The sequence below is a fragment of the Pholcus phalangioides genome, unplaced genomic scaffold (assembly GCF_987345545.1).
Source record: "Pholcus phalangioides strain wild (caught in Gottingen) unplaced genomic scaffold, Ppha-v1.0 ptg000009l_1, whole genome shotgun sequence".
Taxonomy (NCBI): Eukaryota; Metazoa; Arthropoda; class Arachnida; order Araneae; family Pholcidae; genus Pholcus; species Pholcus phalangioides.
This window is the reverse complement of record NW_028301602.1, coordinates 3,633,074-3,650,712: the sequence shown is the minus strand read 5'-3', so window position 1 is coordinate 3,650,712 and position 17,639 is coordinate 3,633,074. Positions and strand designations below refer to the sequence as shown.

At 37.3% G+C, this 17,639-nt stretch overlaps 1 protein-coding gene across 1 annotated transcript in view; it reads left to right on the top strand.

Moving 5' to 3' along the window:
• Nucleotides 1-1,377: 1,377 nt before the first annotated feature.
• Nucleotides 1,378-17,639, top strand: part of cN-IIIB (cytosolic 5'-nucleotidase IIIB) — a 28,902-nt gene continuing 12,640 nt past the window's right edge. The window contains exons 1-4 of the mRNA XM_089237050.1: nt 1,378-1,600; nt 5,080-5,178; nt 8,626-8,695; nt 10,952-10,998. Coding sequence (XP_089093176.1) covers nt 1,478-1,600; nt 5,080-5,178; nt 8,626-8,695; nt 10,952-10,998 — 339 coding nt within the window. The 5' untranslated portion in view covers nt 1,378-1,477. The remainder of the gene's footprint in view (nt 1,601-5,079; nt 5,179-8,625; nt 8,696-10,951; nt 10,999-17,639) is intronic.

Below are 17,639 nucleotides of genomic sequence, written 5' to 3'. Positions count from 1 at the left end.
AAAAAATGGATTTGATGCATATTTTTTCACTTTTGTTACCGAAATTGGGGGACCAAGAGCAGCTCTGAAAGAGGTACCACCACATCCTGTATAAGAGCCTCCTACTCCTCCTCCCTCCAAGATGAGATATTTGGACTTTATATAATTTCTATTTGATATATATTAATTTGAATATATGACCTCTGGGGGAAGGGGTCATGTTTATCACTGGCCCCTCTAGTGAGAAAAAAAATCAAATAAAAAGATGAGTTTCGAGTCCAGAATGGAGCACTGCCAGCCCCATCCTTGTGGACCCATAGCATTCTCCCCGTATCTCTACCACTATGGAATCATTTTTGTCAAAGTTAACGTGGAATAGAGCTTTATCAACAGATGGGGGTGACTATACGCAGGACCGCAACCAGATCCTTTGTCAGCCGGGGTAATCTTTCCCGTGGCATTTCCCTGCTTACATCTTTTTCTTGAGACAGAGCGGCGGACCATGATCTGGAAGAAGGAAGAGGGACATTCAGAGCCGCAACTAGGGGGGAACAGGCGGGTCTCGTGCCCGGGCGCTGGACCAGAGGGGGCACAAATTTTATTCTTAAACCTCTCCTTCAACATTACAAGAGGGTGCCGAAATGCGCACTTGGTGGTGACCAAGCATCTAGTTGCGACCCTGGGGACATTCCTGTTTTCAAGTAATTTTGGCTATTCCGACCTTTTTGTAAAAATCTCCCGTTTTTTTAAGTATTTTCAACAAAGCCTTCTTGAATTTTTATTCTTCATTGAAATCATCTTTCCAATTTATGAATTATATTATGATAATTATGACTATAAATAAGAACATTCATCTCAAATACAGTCGAATCCCATTTTAACGAATACCGTTATGTTTTATAGCGAGTTTCGTTTTAATGAACACTTTTCTAATCTCCAGATAAGCTTATATAGGAATAATGCAAAAAACTTGGAATTCTTTTAAACGAAATTTCGTTATAACGAAGTGGTTTCTCCGGTCTCTTGGAGTTCGTTATAACGGGATTCGACTGCATTTGTCTCTTTTGTACACTTTATTTCGTTAAATTCATTTTAATCCATTGAAATTTTTCAGTAGCCATCTCAACCATCAGCATCGGTGATTTTTCAGTTATTTTAGCCGTGTACTGATTGACAATTTTGCTTACTTTCAGCATCGTTTTTGGCAATAAGTGGCTACATCCCATATTTTACCGTCTTTGGAATCCAAATTCCCTATATTTTTTCCTTGGAGAAAATATGGTCAACGGAATCAACAAAAGTAAATTTCAGCCTCCTTTGACAGTGTTATCATTAAAACTTCTAGATGGCAGCACAAAATAAAGTTTTCAAACCAGCTCAGCCGAGTCAGTGCCGTCCGCGTTGAGCAGAACCGAACTGAACAAATCCTAGTTTTTATTTTTTATTTTTTTTTATTTACCATTTATTGTGTTTTTTGTTGTACGTATTGAAGTGAGAAATGCCGGGCAACGGATTGGCTTTCAAAGTGGCTGTCGGCACCGGTGCTATCGTCGCAGTTTCGGTGATCACCCTCAAGCTCTTGACGAGGCGGAAGAAAAAAATCACCCGCATAATCGACACCGTAAGTTTCTAGTATCCCTTGGTTCTGCATCATCGCGACCCAAGGTCATTACCGAGCTTCTAACTTTTGTTTTTAATGAAACCGAACTGAAATGGTTTCGCCACCTACCCATTAAGTTTCATAACAAGCTGATTTAATTGGTATTGGCGTGCTATTTCTATAATTAAAATACTGGTTTAATTTGTATCTATATGTTTGGCGTGGTTTACGGAAAACTTCGTCCCGGTCATTTCGCCTGACCTGACCGTGTCAGTGACCAATTGAAGGGGTGAGTGGTAAGTGAGTGTGGGTGGGTTACCATATGAGAGACCAAGTGAGTGTGATCACTCATACTTATTCACTTAGCTACTCATATGGTCACTCATTCACCCACCACATGAGTGAGTGAATTCCCATGAGCGATCGTGAGTGAATGATAGAAAGTGAGTGACCACATGAGTAACTGAATGAATAGGTACGAGTGATCATACTCACTTGGTCTCTCCTATGGGCAGGGGGGGGGGGGGCATTGCCTCCCTAGCTTCAAAGGTGAAGTCGATTGATCTAATGTATATGTGTATATATGAATTAACATCAACATCATTATGGACCCCCCCCTCCCAGACTTTTAAGTCTATCTCCGCCTATGGGGAACAGATGCAGTATAATCCAGATCCCTTGGCGACTTTTGTTTGGTGCCAGACATGGCCCAAGGAAAAGTCGCCAAGGCCGTGACTGACTATGGATGCCAAAAAAAAAAAAAACAGCATAGCAAAGAACTAAAGCAGAAACCAACAATAATATTACAATTAATAGGCCTAGTACAATATTTAGCATGGTTTACGGAAACTTCGCCCCGGTCATTTCACCTGACCATGTCAGTGACCAATTGAAGGGGTGAGTGTAGGTGGGTTACCATATGATAGACCAAGTGAGTGTGATCAGCTAGTTTTGGACCCTTAGTACCTTTGTTTTAGTTATTTTTTCTTTCTTCCAAAAATTATAAATGCCTCTTTTAGTGCCTTTTTGCCTGTCTATTTTGACTATTTTTAGTGCCTAAACTTCCGGGCTCTAGTCATAACAATAATTTCCGAACTCTGTCAACAAATGTCACCATTCTGCTCAACATAGGTCTCCCACAATGACGCCCATCTTCAACACTTTCACCACCTTCACAGAAGCATGTGAACCATTCAAATACTGTCTTGCGAGATACAGTTTCGTCACTCGTACCTATTCACTTAGCTACTCATATGATCACTCACTTTCACTCATTCACCCACACCGTTGTCCCTCACTCACGATCACTGGTGCTCATTCACCCACTTATATGGTCATTCACATGATCAAGGCAGGCAAAATTTCTGGGGCCAAGATGTACCAGGGTGAAATTTCCAGATCCCGTTTAACCTTGAAGGTAGCAAGCTTAAAGTTCTTATTGAAAAGTTGATCTCTCTAAAGATATTTGTATAAACTAATCAGGAATACAGATAGAGGTCCCAGGGACCAGCTGAGGTTTATTCAAAGTGATTTTCAAATTTAGAGTGGTTTCGAGGTCCTGTTAGTGTATAATGACTAACATCAATTGTGAAGTGTCCCAGTGTGCTATGATGTGTTGAAACCCATGAAAAAAATGGGATAACATTCCATTCCATTATCACGTTGAATTTACACTATCTTAAAAATTGACTATGAAAGATCTGCTTTTTATGTAGTGTAACCAAATGTTGAGGGTGATAGGCTCTGCAATCAAAGGCGTATTTATAGCTTTGCAGTCTGTGGTCCATTCAAAATTTGTTGTAATTCTCCCATTCTAATTTTTGATGTTCTTTATAATCAAATACAGTAGACCTTAGCTTCAACTTTTCTTGTGCCACAAGCACCACCTATGACAATCACTGAATAAAGAGCACCTCTCACGTAAACTTTGGCATACATATGCATGTGTGAAATCTGCATAATAATCAAATTAAATCTGCTGATTGTAATCATTGAATGTAGTTTTTACACAGGGTTTAATTGAAACATTTATCAAGTGCTCAAGAGCATGAAATTTGACATTTGCATTTAGCACCATGGTGCTCATGTGCAACAGGTTAAAGATGGCTGCAGTAAACTCTCAATTATCCAGCACATATCAGATCTGAGTGTGTCGAATTAGCAAAATATGTAAATCAACAGATTACTGGTAGTTAGTTGAAAAAGCCCATTTAAATGATAATTTAAATCACCTGAAAACATCAAATTACTGGATAAACCAAACATGATTAGCGCACAATTAGATTATCTAGAGTCTACTGTACGAAAATCTGCCACCCCTCCAAACTTGTCACCCTGAGCTATAGTCCTCCTGTAAATATGCCTCGGTCAGCAATGCTATTTAAGATATTAACTAACCATATTTAATTTGATATCACGTGGCATTTCATTAATCCATCAATTATAACAACAATGGTACTTTGGTTTGCGAGCATAAAACAGTCCAGAAATGTGCTCTTAGGGTACTAACATGATGCATGCCTTATTCCGATTCTGCAAGTCGACGCCGTTGCTGATTGCTTAAAACTGGAATTAAGAGTTTTTTAACCAATCCATAATGGCACTGACTCGTAGAATCAGAAACCAGCATGCACTATATTTGTACCATTAAACCAAAGCACTTGAAATTGAAATTTATTCACACACATACACAGTACACACAAATACAAAATATACAAAATTCAAGTGCATATTACCATAGGTGCTGGAACTTGGGACTGAGAACCTTTGAGCCCCCTACCCCCAATAGTTCATGAATATCAATGCAATGTACCACTCCCTCTCCTGCATGAAAGCTTGAGTCCCATATGTATGGATCAATTATCAACTTTCAAAGCCCCCCTAATGTTTTCTTCATGTCAGCACATGTGCATATTACCAATTACATAGTAGCCCAAGAGATTATTTAATTGGTATAATTGCATAACGGATTGTGTCTTGAACATATTAAATTCCATATCAAAGTGAATTTTCCCGTAAGAAATAATAAAAACTCAAATGATTTAATATGTAATTGCCTCTCTCATACCAGCCAAGATATGCGATGTGTGTCATGGGTAAAGACGATCGTTTGCTGTGGCGTTATGCGGATGCTAAGATGCTACTTGAAGTGAAAGATAAGAACTGCTGAACGTAATTAACAGTTTGAGATATTGATTATGAATTGCAACAGAAAACAATTATAAGCAAGAAAGATTTTTAGTCAGTAAATCTGACAAAAATAGGTAGCATGTGTCTTGAAAAAGGATGACTGTAGAAACTGTTTATTTCTTCTTTCTTTTTATATTTGAAAGACGGCACAACTTCTGCCATCTATTATTGGTCTCATAAACTTGAACTTTCTCGAGGTTTCTGCAAATCCCCCCCCCCCCCCATTTTGACCGTTCTATTATGTTTATATTTCCCAATACTATTTCCAGTAGATGTGCCTACATAACCCGTTTCTTCTTTTTTGATTTTAGATTGAGATTTTCAAAAGAAGCTGTGTTCATATCAAAGATCCAGATTTGGTCGAAGACTTGGTGTCACACTTAATAAAAGGTGGAGCATCACGATTGCAGGTAATTTCTGACCAGAACAAAATATACTAAAAATTGGTTGTTTGTGTGAAGATACTGATTTTTTTCCAAAGAAAAATTCACCTCTGTCTCTGCAGGAACGAAGACAAAATATTCTACCTGCTGTGTAGCGTAGTGGTAGCGCACTCACCCAGAATGCGACGAAAGGCAATTGGTCCCCATGGAGGCGGGGGGAATTTTTTTTTCAAAAATCGGTATCTTCACATAAACAGCCAGTTTTCAGTATATCTGGTATTGTTAGTATTCAATTATTCTATAATTGCACTTCCGCCATATTTAGAAAAATTGATGTCAGATGGTAGCTCTACACATGACAAATGTTAAACAGAAACAAAACTTCACGTCAGGTTCACAGCACGTACAGGCACATTCCAACATGTACCAAATCGTTAGATATTCTGCAGAGGAATATGGACGAGGTGGTTTAGCAGTAGTATATCCTATATTAACAATTGGAGAGGACATGTTTCTCTGAATATTTCTGGCTTCCCCCCTTTGAATTTGTGTATTGTACATGGCTGGGCGAATCATAGAAAAATTTGAGCATCAGTCAAATTGGGAGCTTTTTTGAAAGAAATGGTCTAAAATACCTTTTTTCTGATTTTTTGTTGACTTGTTGGCATAAATTCCAGAAATTTTACATTCTCCTCAGACTTTTCTTTTTATTTAGATCCACGGAAACAATTCCACACTCCACTTGTGCACCACAGAGTGTTGCGGGGCTTACAATTTTACAAGACTTTAATTGCACACAGTAAATTTGAGATTCAATTTGGTACAGTGATTTAAACACAAGATGTTGCCGGTAAGTAGGGTGAATCACTACTCCTTTCAAAATTGTGAGTAGCCGGGCGCACTGCCACATGAGCATTACTTTTTTCCCTATGTTACCTAACATCTTCACTTGTATTGTTTTTAAACATCTGCTGGCAGATGTTTGTTCATGTGGTAGCTATAATGCAGTAGTTGTTACTGCATTGTGTAATGGAGCAAAGAATCAATATCAAATTCTGTTTCGAATTGGGTAGAACTGCAACAGAAGCCCATGAAATGCGGCGAAATGGGGACAGTGACGAAACTGTATCTCACAAGACAGTATTTGAATGGTTCACATGCTTCTGTGAAGGTGGTGAAAGTGTTGAAGATGGGGCGTCATTGTGGGAGACCTATGTTGAGCAGAATGGTGACATTTGTTGACAGAGTTCGGAAATTATTGTTATGACTAGAGCCCGGATGTTTAGGCACTAAAAATAGTCAAAATAGACAGGCAAAAAGGCACTAAAAGAGGCATTTATAATTTTTGGAAGAAAGAAAAAATAACTAAAACAAAGGTATTAAGGGTCCAAAAACTAGCTGAGAAAATTGGTTGCACTTTATCCCTCTATTGTTTTAATCATATTTTTTAATAACTGCATTATTGTCCTAGTTGAATTGATTTCAAGCCCAAAATGAAATGGTAGTAGACCCTCAGAATCAGGCCAATTTGTGGGCCACCATTGCCAAATGCAGAGCCCATAGAGAAAATGATCTGTAGGGGCTCTCTTGAGTTGCTAATAATTCTTGTTTATTTGGTGTATTATTTGGAATAATAATCATTTCTATAGTTGAAGCATAGCTATCTTGTTCTATTTTTGTGAAATATTATCACGTATGCAGGACTCCTTCAAGCACATTGCTCTGTACCGTATCTGCCGCACATCCCTGGGAGCAACTCTGATCAATATAATCGAATACTAAATATGTATGTTTAATATATAGCCATGGTGGGTTTTGCAGTGTATTTATGGTGCAAAAAAAATAAAATAAAAAGAATATGGGTCACAGAGCCCTGTCTGCTTCTAGCCTGCCTTGTGAGAGCCATGATGTCAATTCATGACCCCTTGGGGCAGTCATTGGTCACATACAATGCAGTCTCTAATGCCTGAGCGAGACATATTATGTGAAGCCTATACAGAAATCAAAAATTTCTTATTTTCCTCTGCTTCTGTAACACTGGCTGCATTTCTCTGCAACAAAATCATTCACATCAGGGGCGTAGCCAGAAATTTCGTTCGGGGGGGGGGGACCAAAGTGACAGAACAATGGATTTGGCCATCTTTTTCCCTTTTTTCGGTCATTTTCTCACATTTCGGGGGGGGGACCAGACCCCCAAGTCCCCCCCCCCCTCCCCGGCTACGCCCTTGATTCACATCTAACACCATCCGTTTAAAGCAAAGTTAATGCGTGGCAACACCAATCTCTCAAATCACTAATTTGAGATTCAATGAGAACTGGTGTGGAGGAGCTTTCTGATAACAATTAATACTAAGAGTTGGAAAATTTTAAAAAGAGCAATTATTTTGAAGTTCTGAATGTTCAAAATATACAAATTTTATAGATTATGGCCTCTGAAATTTACTAATAAACTTAATACTATGTTAAAATAGACATTTATGGCACGAAAATTTTAAAAATGGCATTTTTACCAAAAAAAATTGAAAATAGGCAAAAAAGGGTATTTATGGCATTTTGCCTGAACTTCCAGGCTCTAGTTATGACATTGACATTTTTCCATCCGAATTATGACAGAAGACTTGAATCTTTTGCGTGAAATCGTTCAAACTATCGTGATTGGGGATTTGGGTAAATCACCTGAGTGACAAATAATAACAGAAGTGAATGGAGTCATGCAGCCACTTCAATACAGCAGATAATGATGCCACATTTTTATAGTCAATCATTACTGGAGACGAAACTTTGTGTTTCTAGTACCATTGAAATATGGTATAAGAAATACCAAGTTTTCATATAAATTGAAATATTGTGTTACAGCTTCATCTCTGAACACATTTCAAAGTATTTCGTGGGTTTCCATTGCAATTTTGCCCAATTCGAAACATAATTTCATATTGATTCTTTTCTATTATTTCTATTACGCAATGCACTAAAAGCTCTTACATTACAGCTATTGCATGAACAAATATCTGTCGAGAAATTTCGAAAAAAAGTGTAGATGTTTGGTAGTATAGGAAAGAACATAATGCTCATGTGGCAGCATGTTACACTGTTCACATATTCGAAAGGGGGACATTGATTCACCCTACTTACTGGTCACACTTTCTACATTAACTCCTTGTAATAATACCTAATTTGGAGGCCAAATAAAGCACACGATACAACTGATAAACTTCGGCTCTATGTTACTTACATTTTTTCAGCATTTCCAATTAAAGGCACAAGATATTTGAATACACATTGTAACAAGAGGCTACCACATGAAATATCTTTGTACAAAAGAAGGTAAGAGCCTACCTAATGTTTTCCCCCCACCAAAAATCAATGCAGGAGTTTATCTTAGGCAAATGAATTTTAAAAAAAAGTTCATGTCTTTAAGAGCTAGATTCTGCCTGAAACTGTATTTTGATTCTGGTTTTTCATGTTGCATCACAGGTGGTGGCAGATTTTGACAGCACATTATCACGTTATCATTTAAATGGAATCACATGTTCATCCTCTTATGGTAAGTTTCCCTTTTTTCTATAGAGTTGCTACTGACAGTTTCATAGATTGTGACATTTACAGTGAATTCTGCTTATAATGCTTCCTTTTAGAACGTTTTCCTGCTTAGTGTGATTTATTCTCATGGTCCCAATTCTTACTGATAGTGATATTCTTCTGAATTTTCTATTTAAAGCACTTTCCTGCTTATAAAATTTTTTCATGATGGTTTTTTTTGAAAAATTTTATAAGTGGGTGCCACTTGTATATGCTAGCTATTTCTTCCAATTTGTACCTATGCCTTGCATTCAAACTGGCTGTCCTTTTATCAGATCTTTACCCTGCACCAGAATTTTTAAAAAAAACACCTCTATTTCTTACTTAACATTATGCTATTATTGGTTTCATAATGTTTCTACAGTATGTATGTAATAAATTTAATTTATAGTTCTGAATTTTCCAATTTTAGTAAAGTTGATCTCAATTTTTCTATCATTTTTATTGTCCTCGAAAAAAGAAATTGGGATAGTTATTTCACAAATGCACATGTACGTGAGTATTAAGGCAAAGTTTCCTCGTTTTCATTACATTCTTCATTTTCACAAGAGAAATTTTCCATAATCATTTCCTAATCCGCAGGTTTTTAACAACTGGCTGTTACAAAGATGAATATTTGGAAAGAGTGAAAATTCAACTGCCTGTGCTGGGAATCGAACCCACGTCCTTTCACTTTCCGGGTGAATGCCCTAGATCACTAGACTACAAAGGCAACAAATCTCTCAATCTTAAACCTTCATATGGTAGCGGAGAATGACATCATCCTTTCATAAGTCACAATCTGGTGGAAGCGTCAACAGTCATAAGCTTCGCCTGAGTCGGGTCTGGCCATCCATGTATGGTCCCTTTCAGTGTACACGAACTCCAAGGAAAGATTGAGAGATTCATTGCCTTTGTAATTTAGTGGTCTAGGGCATTCATCCGGAAAGTGAACAGATGTGGGTTCGATTCCCCGCAAAGGCAGTTGAATTTTCTTTCCAAAAATTCATGTTCGCGACAGCCAGTTGTTAAAAAACCTTCATATGGTAGTGGAGAGTGACATCATCCTTTCATTTCCTAATTATAGAAACAATTTAGTTATTAGTTTAGTAATTGTTAATAAACTATATAAATAATAAAAATTAAATTAATAAAATATAGTAATTTAAAAATGCCTTAATTTCTTGCCTACAATCTGTAGATTACACTTTAAAGGCTATTCGACATCCCTGTGTTGTCCTTCAGTGGTTTACTGAAATTTCCCATCAATGTGCGTGGATGACACAATACTTTTCTTTACAAGGCTAGCACCGCGCATATGTCGATCAAATTTGGGAGGATCCACTGACAGTTGGTACATCAAAGAAACTTGCATTGTGCCTCTTGGATTTTGTATAGCAAAGGCTGGGGCACTGCGGTCATAACCAGGTTGTACATGGGTGGGGGAAGAATAAGAAAAGCAGAAGTCCAGCATATTTAATCATTACCTTTACAGTCAAAGCGAGAAAGCATAATTTTTGCTCCAATACTGCAACTCAACTCAAAAATTTATCAATTTTAGGTAGGTACAAAAAAAAGACACATCTTAGCATACACTTCAATATGCTACAACTAGGAAATCTGTAACACAAGTCTAACCAAAGTTGTTCTTGTTTGTTTTTATGAAATACTAGCTATAATACCAGGCGCTGCCCAGGTTCTCTTCAATTACTGAGAGGATTGAAAAAGTGACAAACCATTATAAAGGCATGAACATACATAATACTGGAAGCATTAAAGAAATATGCATATCTAGAACGCATTGCTAGGGAACCACTGTAACCAAAGTAAACTTTCCGAAAATGATTATTGAGGCCCAAAAACCATTATTGCCCGACAGTTTTTGCCCATTTTGGGCATTTGCCCTGCTCTGACAAACTTAAAGTAGCCTATCGTTCAATCCGGCCCTGTTTCTGTAAAATCTCGATTAATCAAACATGCAGCAGCTGACAAAAAACTTAACCTAGCACTAATTTTTCCCCGACAAGCTTCCCTATAACATTGAAGGTTCTAGGGTCACCTAAAAACTTTAAAGCGAACTAATGTTCAAGGTTTTTGACTTGGTGTTATTTATCTCACACAGTTCTTTTACTTTGCTTGATTGAAAATTTGTAGAAAAGAGAAACTTATTGATCTCGTTCATTTTAGTTTTTGTTATGTATGATGTAGCCAGAAATAGTTATAAGCTTTGTTTTCCTTTAAGGTATTCTAGAAAAGAATCCGTACACTACTGAAGAGAATAAGTATCAAGTTAGTATTTGTTTCTATTGTACAGATGCTGAAACCTGTTCCCTCTTCTGTGATGAAACTCTTATTTTGTAAACAGTCAAACCTTAATAATTTTTTAGATATTTGTATGTGGTTTCAAAATTGCAATTTTAGGAGAGATCAATGATAAGTGATACATTTTTTTTATATTTTCATTATCTTCTTGTTTAAAATTTTTTTATAAAAACAAAACAACAGTGTCTTTATTCAGAGTGATTCTGAATTTATGGTACAAATTTAAACTCGGAGGTGACAACATGGCGGCTAACGATGAAGACGCCAGTTTTCATGCCTCTTGTAAACAGTTGTTTCAGACGATTGAAAACGCATTGTTATCGAAGTGTAATATGAATAATCAAACAAGGGAAGATGGAAGGAATGCTTTAAGTGAGTTGAAAAGCTTGATTACCATTAATTTTGAGCGATTAAAGTCTGCTAATTTTCGCAAGGCTTGTGAAGAGTCCCTTCTCAAGGCCGTTGAGAGTCGTACCTACGCTCAGGTGTGCACTGTGCCGCCATCTATCGCGCCTTTAGAAAAACAAGACCAACGATCGTCACAAACATGCGATTTATTTGTCAGTTCAATTGAGGGCCAGAAATGCTCTTCGGACGAGGTCAAAAAACTTATCAAAGACCAAATAAATCCGAGAGAGATGGGGATTGGAATCCAAGGACTGAGAAAAATTCAAAATGATAAAGTTGTGATTAAATGTGTTTCCGAAAATGACAGAAATAAGCTCCGCGAGGCCTTGACGAAAAGATGTTCCAACTTGGTCTCAGAAATACCGAGGGGCAGACAACCATCGATCTTGGTCAAGTATGTGCCGAATTCTGTCAGTGATGAAGAGCTAGTCCAAGTAATGTTTGACCAAAATCCGGAAATATGTTCCTCTGACAGTGACAGCAAAGAATCGAGGTTCAGATTTGTGTTGGGGAAAAAGTTCTATGACTCGAGACATGTTGTTGTCAATGTTCCTGCGGCAGTCCGAAAGCGATGCATACTACAAAAATGTCTTAGATTTGATTGGTCGATGTGCACTGTTGAGGACTTTGTTGTGATGAATAGATGCTTCAAGTGTTTGGGTTACAATCATAAATCTAGTGAATGTAGAGGTGTTCTTACATGTTTTAGCTGTGCTGGTCAACACAAAAGTGTTGATTGTGATAAGAAAAATAAAAATGTTTGTGCCAACTGCATTCGTTTTAACGCAAAAACCAAAAATCCATCCAAGTGTGTGGATGTAAATCATAAACCATATGACAGCTGCTGTCCGACTGACAATTTTATGAGAAATCTTACCCTTTCTCGAATCCATTATGAATAATAATTTGAATTCAGGATCTTGTCTGCGAGTTGTACAAATTAATTTGCATAAATGTAAGAGAGCTACGCAGCAACTTATTTTAAACATGGAATCTGATGACATTGATATAGCTCTTATTCAAGAGCCGCATTTTTTCGCAGGCAGTCTTCCGGGGTTTCTTCCCTCTTACACAGTTCATTTTCATCGGTCAGCGGATGTGGTGAAGGCAGCCATCGTCATCCGATCTAAGAAAATATTTTCTTTTCTGGATGTTCGTAACACTGACTTCAACATGGTTACTGTACATATTTCAGTTGAAGGCATAGATTTCTCTCTTCTTTCTTATTATTTTGAACCAGCTAAAAACATTGATTCGGATCTCGGTAAACTCTCTTCAACTCTCTCGAACATAAATGTTTCTCGACTTATTTGGGGGATGGATGCCAACAGTAAATCAGATCTGTGGCATAGCTCTAATACTGATTCTCGAGGACTCAAACTCACAAACTTCTTTTGCACATGGCATCTTGTTGTTGTAAATGAGGACTTTGGCCCAACTTTTGTTGGTAATCAAGGAAGCAGTTACATCGATGTCACTGTTGTCGGTCAAGAAATTCTTAGACAAATCATAAATTGGAACATTCCAGATATTGATTCAATGTCTGATCACAGAATGATTGCTTTTAAAATACTTCTCTCAAATAGAAGAAATCCGCTACCTCCTTTGATGACGAAACTCTTTGACACCAGGAGAGCAAAGTGGAGCCGTTTCAAAACCTTTTGTTCACATTTTGAAAAGGATTTCGTTCGAAGTCTACAAGAATGTTCTGATCCTGAACTGTTGGAGGTTCTAGTCGAGAGACTACAAGACTTAATCATCAGTGCAGCAAATGATTCTATCCCGTTTAAGAGAATAAGAGAACACATTGTTCCTTGGTGGACAGCTGAAATTTCTTGCCTGAGAAAGCAGCTTAATGCCATTAGACGAAGATTCCAAAGAGAGAAATCTCTGCTTATTAAAGATATCTACAAGAGAAAATACCTTGAAACCAGATATATTTATAACCTCAAATTAAAGGAAGCAAAACTAACCTCCTGGAAGAGATTTCTTTCTGATATTGACACTCATAATGTTTGGAGTAAAATTTACAAATCAGTCAAAAACAACTTTTCGAGGACCGTTGAAATATCTGGTATTGAAATTTCTCCGGGAGTCTTCACGGCAACGTATGGACAGTCCATCAGCGCAATCATTGATAAGTCTTTTCCTCCAGACGAGAGAAATGACGATGATGATACTCACAGAGCCATCCGGTCCGATGCTGCACTTCCATTCGAAACAGCTGATGATGTGCCTTTTACGCTTGATGAGGTGAACGGTGTTGTTAAGAAATTGAAACTGGGGAAGTCTCCGGGTCCTGATGGAATTGACAATGACATTATTAAGCATTTCCACCAATCTTTCCCGACGCTATTGCATCTCTTATTCAACAAATGCTTACAACTCGGCGTATTTCCTCTGTCGTGGAAAAGAGCAAGGGTAGTACCTATACCGAAAAACAGAACATCTAAAACTGAAATCAATAATATCAGATGCATCAGTCTTTTGTCTTGCCTGGGCAAATGCCTGGAGAAATTATTCACTGTGCGTCTGAGATGGCATTTCTCGAAGACGGGTCAACTGAGTGATGACCAGTTTGGATTCACTCCTCAGCGCTCAACGGAGGACGCCGCTGCGCGTTTGTGTGATGTCGTAAAGAAGGGAAAGATGAAAAAGATGTATACAATTTTATGTTTCTTAGACTTCAAGGGAGCTTTTGATAACGCTTGGTGGCCTGGGATCTTGCACCTGCTTAGGAAAGGTGGAACTCCAAAGAACATTTACTTGCTGGTCAAAAGTTTCTTGAAAAATCGTTCAGCAGAAATTTCTCTAGGCAATGCTTCTCGAGTCTTTTACCCGGAAAAAGGATGTCCGCAGGGATCGGTATCTGGACCCCTTCTGTGGAACCTAATAATAAATGACCTCCTGCGTGTTCTTTCAAGTCACGAATACTGCTCAAAGATTGCTTTTGCTGATGATCTGCTTTTGATTGTTCAACGGAAGAAGTTTACTGATGCTTGCGGAACGTCTCAGGTAATTCTCGATCTGGTTACTTCTTGGGCCAAATCTTACAAGATGGAATTCAATCCTGAAAAAAGTAAAGTTATGATGGTGCATAAAAAATGTCCGGATGGAGGTGGAGTCAATGTAACTCTGGATGGCGTGGCAGTTGAAGAAGTTGAAGAAATGAAATATCTAGGAATCATTGTCGACAAAAAATTCCAGTGGAAAAAACACATCACATACCTCTCTAGGAAATGTGAAAGTGTTTTGAATGGCCTTTTGAGAGTATCTCAGAATACATTTGGATTGAAATCTGATGTCTTGTGTTTAATATACAATCAGGCCATCGTTCCTATTTTTACATATGCTTCCAGAGTTTGGGGTGATTCCCTGAAAAAGAAAATAAATCGTAAGAATATTCTGAAAGTTCAGCGGAGATTTCTTTTGAGAATTGTTAGAGGATATCGTTCAGTTAGCTACGAGGCACTATTTGCTATTTCTGGGCAAACACCTATTGACATCCTTATCCTCTACAATAACGAGGCCAAGAACATATTTTCAAGAAATTGTGATGACAATTCCCTTTCGGGTATAGTACCTTTTTCATCTCTTCCGCACCCAGCGACACGAGCTGCTATCGCACTTGTAAATTACAATGAAGAGTCTTTTCCTAAGTACGATCTCATCTGTTACACTGATGGCAGTAAAATTGATGGCAAAGTGGGTCTCGCTTACGTTGCTTATAAGCAAGAGAATGAGCTCCTGTTTCGCCAATTCAGATTAGAAAATAACTGTTCTGTTTTTCAAGCCGAGCTCCTCTGCTTGAATCTTGCCACCAAGTGGATTTCATTTTGTGTTGGAAACGATAATAATAGCGCGCTGATATGTTCAGATTCTCTCTCTTCTTTGCAAAGTCTACAAGATATAAATTCTACAGAAAAACTTGTGGTGGAGACACAATGTCTTATAAATGATCTTAAAAAGAAAAAATATATAATCGATTTCACACATGTTCGAAGTCACTGTGGCATCACTGGGAATGAGAGGGCAGATGATCTCGCACGGTCTGCTACACTTCTTAATGTCATAGAAAATGTGAAAGTCCCAAAATCTCACTATAAATATGTGTATCAACACAAATCAATCCATCAGTGGAACACAGAGTATGTCAGTACCAAAAATGCCAGGCCGGTAAAGAAATTCTTCCCTTCGATTCCGGCGAGAAGGAAGTGTTACCATTTCTCCACAAATTTCCATCTGACCCAATTTATTACTGGGCATGGGAATTTTCAAAGTTATCTCGCGAGAATGAAACTTGCCAGTAGTTCGCTGTGTATATGTGGAACCAATGAAGAAGATCCTATGCATCTTCTTCTGTCGTGCAAAAATCTAACGAAGGAGAGGGTTCATTTCAGAAAAGAACTTAAGAAACTGTCTATTTCTTGGCCGCCTGCATTGTCCGATTTGGTCAAATCAAAGGAAGTCCTTCGCATTCTAAAAATATATGTACAAAATATCTTTGCGAAAAAATAATTGGTTTCTATTTTATTTTTTGTATATACAATGTGTACATTCTCATTTTCCTTGCAAGTGCTGTTTTCGATTCTTGAATAATTAATCAAAATTTCCATTTAAGTACTAATTATTATTATTATTATTGTTATTATTATTATTATTTTTTTTTTTTTTTTCCTCACTATCTTTGTATGTATGTATTGGTGTGTGTATATATATGTGTATGTGTGGATATATATATATACTTATGTGTGGTCGTATATTTTTCTATTCATGTGTGTGTATTGAATTTTTTTTTTTTTTTTTTTTTTCATTGCATTGATACCATATGGCATTCACTGGTGCAATATTGCGCTTTGAAGTGCATTCGTATATTGTTATTGTACATACTGATCTGATTTTTCCTTTCTTTTGTATTACGCTGTATTGCAAATTTTGAGTTTCTTGAACCGTATATGTTTGTTGTTGTTACTTACGTTTGTAAGCCTCGTGGCATACTCTGTGGAACACGGGGAGTTGTTTCTGAAGGACCCAAATAAAAAAAATAAAAATAAAAAAATAAATAAATAAAAAAAATTTAAACTCACTCAAACCTTCAAAGCCCAAAGACGTGTTTTGGATGCTTTTGTGAATGGGGGGGGGGGGGAAGATGAAAGTTCTCGTCAAAGGGGAAAACTGGATAATACATGTCTCACAGACAAGTGAGGGAGAAAGAAATCGACCAAAATTTAGACAAGAGAACTTTGAGAAGAAATATTTGAGCGTTTAAGAGTTTATTAGTTTGGTCATTTCAGATCTGCCCATCTGATTGCACTGTTGTAAGGCTCACGCCCTGGAATACCCCACAGTCAAATTACCAATTAGGAAACAAGCAAGTAGTAAATCAAAGCACAACCAGGGGCTCACTTTCATTTCAACCTTTCCATCTGATTTGGTCAGACTTGCTACCAGATTTGTTAAGTCTAAGCAACCAGGGAGAAGTGTTAAGCTGGTCCTGACAGGAAACCCCAGGCCAGCATGATCATATGAGTAATTTCTAACTTGTTTTTCTTCAAAGATGCACCTATTGTGTGTTGAAAGTGAGGGTTTAAAAACCTTTATTCAATATTGCTATTGTTCATAGAGATTAGATTGTTATCAAGGCAAAGTTTGGCATAAAATTTGTTACAAAATTTCACTTGAACACTCACATTTTTTACTATAAATTGGAAATTGTTTCTCTTTTTGTGATGAAACAGTCGAATCCTGTTATAACAAACTCCGAGAGACTTAAGAAATCACTTCGTTATAAAGGAATTCCCGATTTTATGAATGTTAACATTCTGGTTTAAAAAAATTTGATTCTAAGAGAGAAATTATTTATGTTCTAGATAAATAACCTAATAAAAGAATGAAATTAAATTTCAAAAATAACTCAAATCAATTAGGCATTAAGTTTCATTTTGATAGTTAAGTTTTACTTAGTAAACATATTTGAGGCAAATAATTCAGTTTTTTTTGTACAAGTATTGTGGAAGTCAAGGGAACAACAAATTCCCCTAAAATAGGGGTCTTGACCTTTCTGTAGTCGCAAGCACTGCCTGCATCCATCAAAAGAAGAGCATTTTTTCTGCAAGTTTGACATACTGAGTGCATGAAATTAGGATGATTTTAATCCTTTAATTCAATTTGTACAAAGTGTTTAATCGGGACGTTGATCA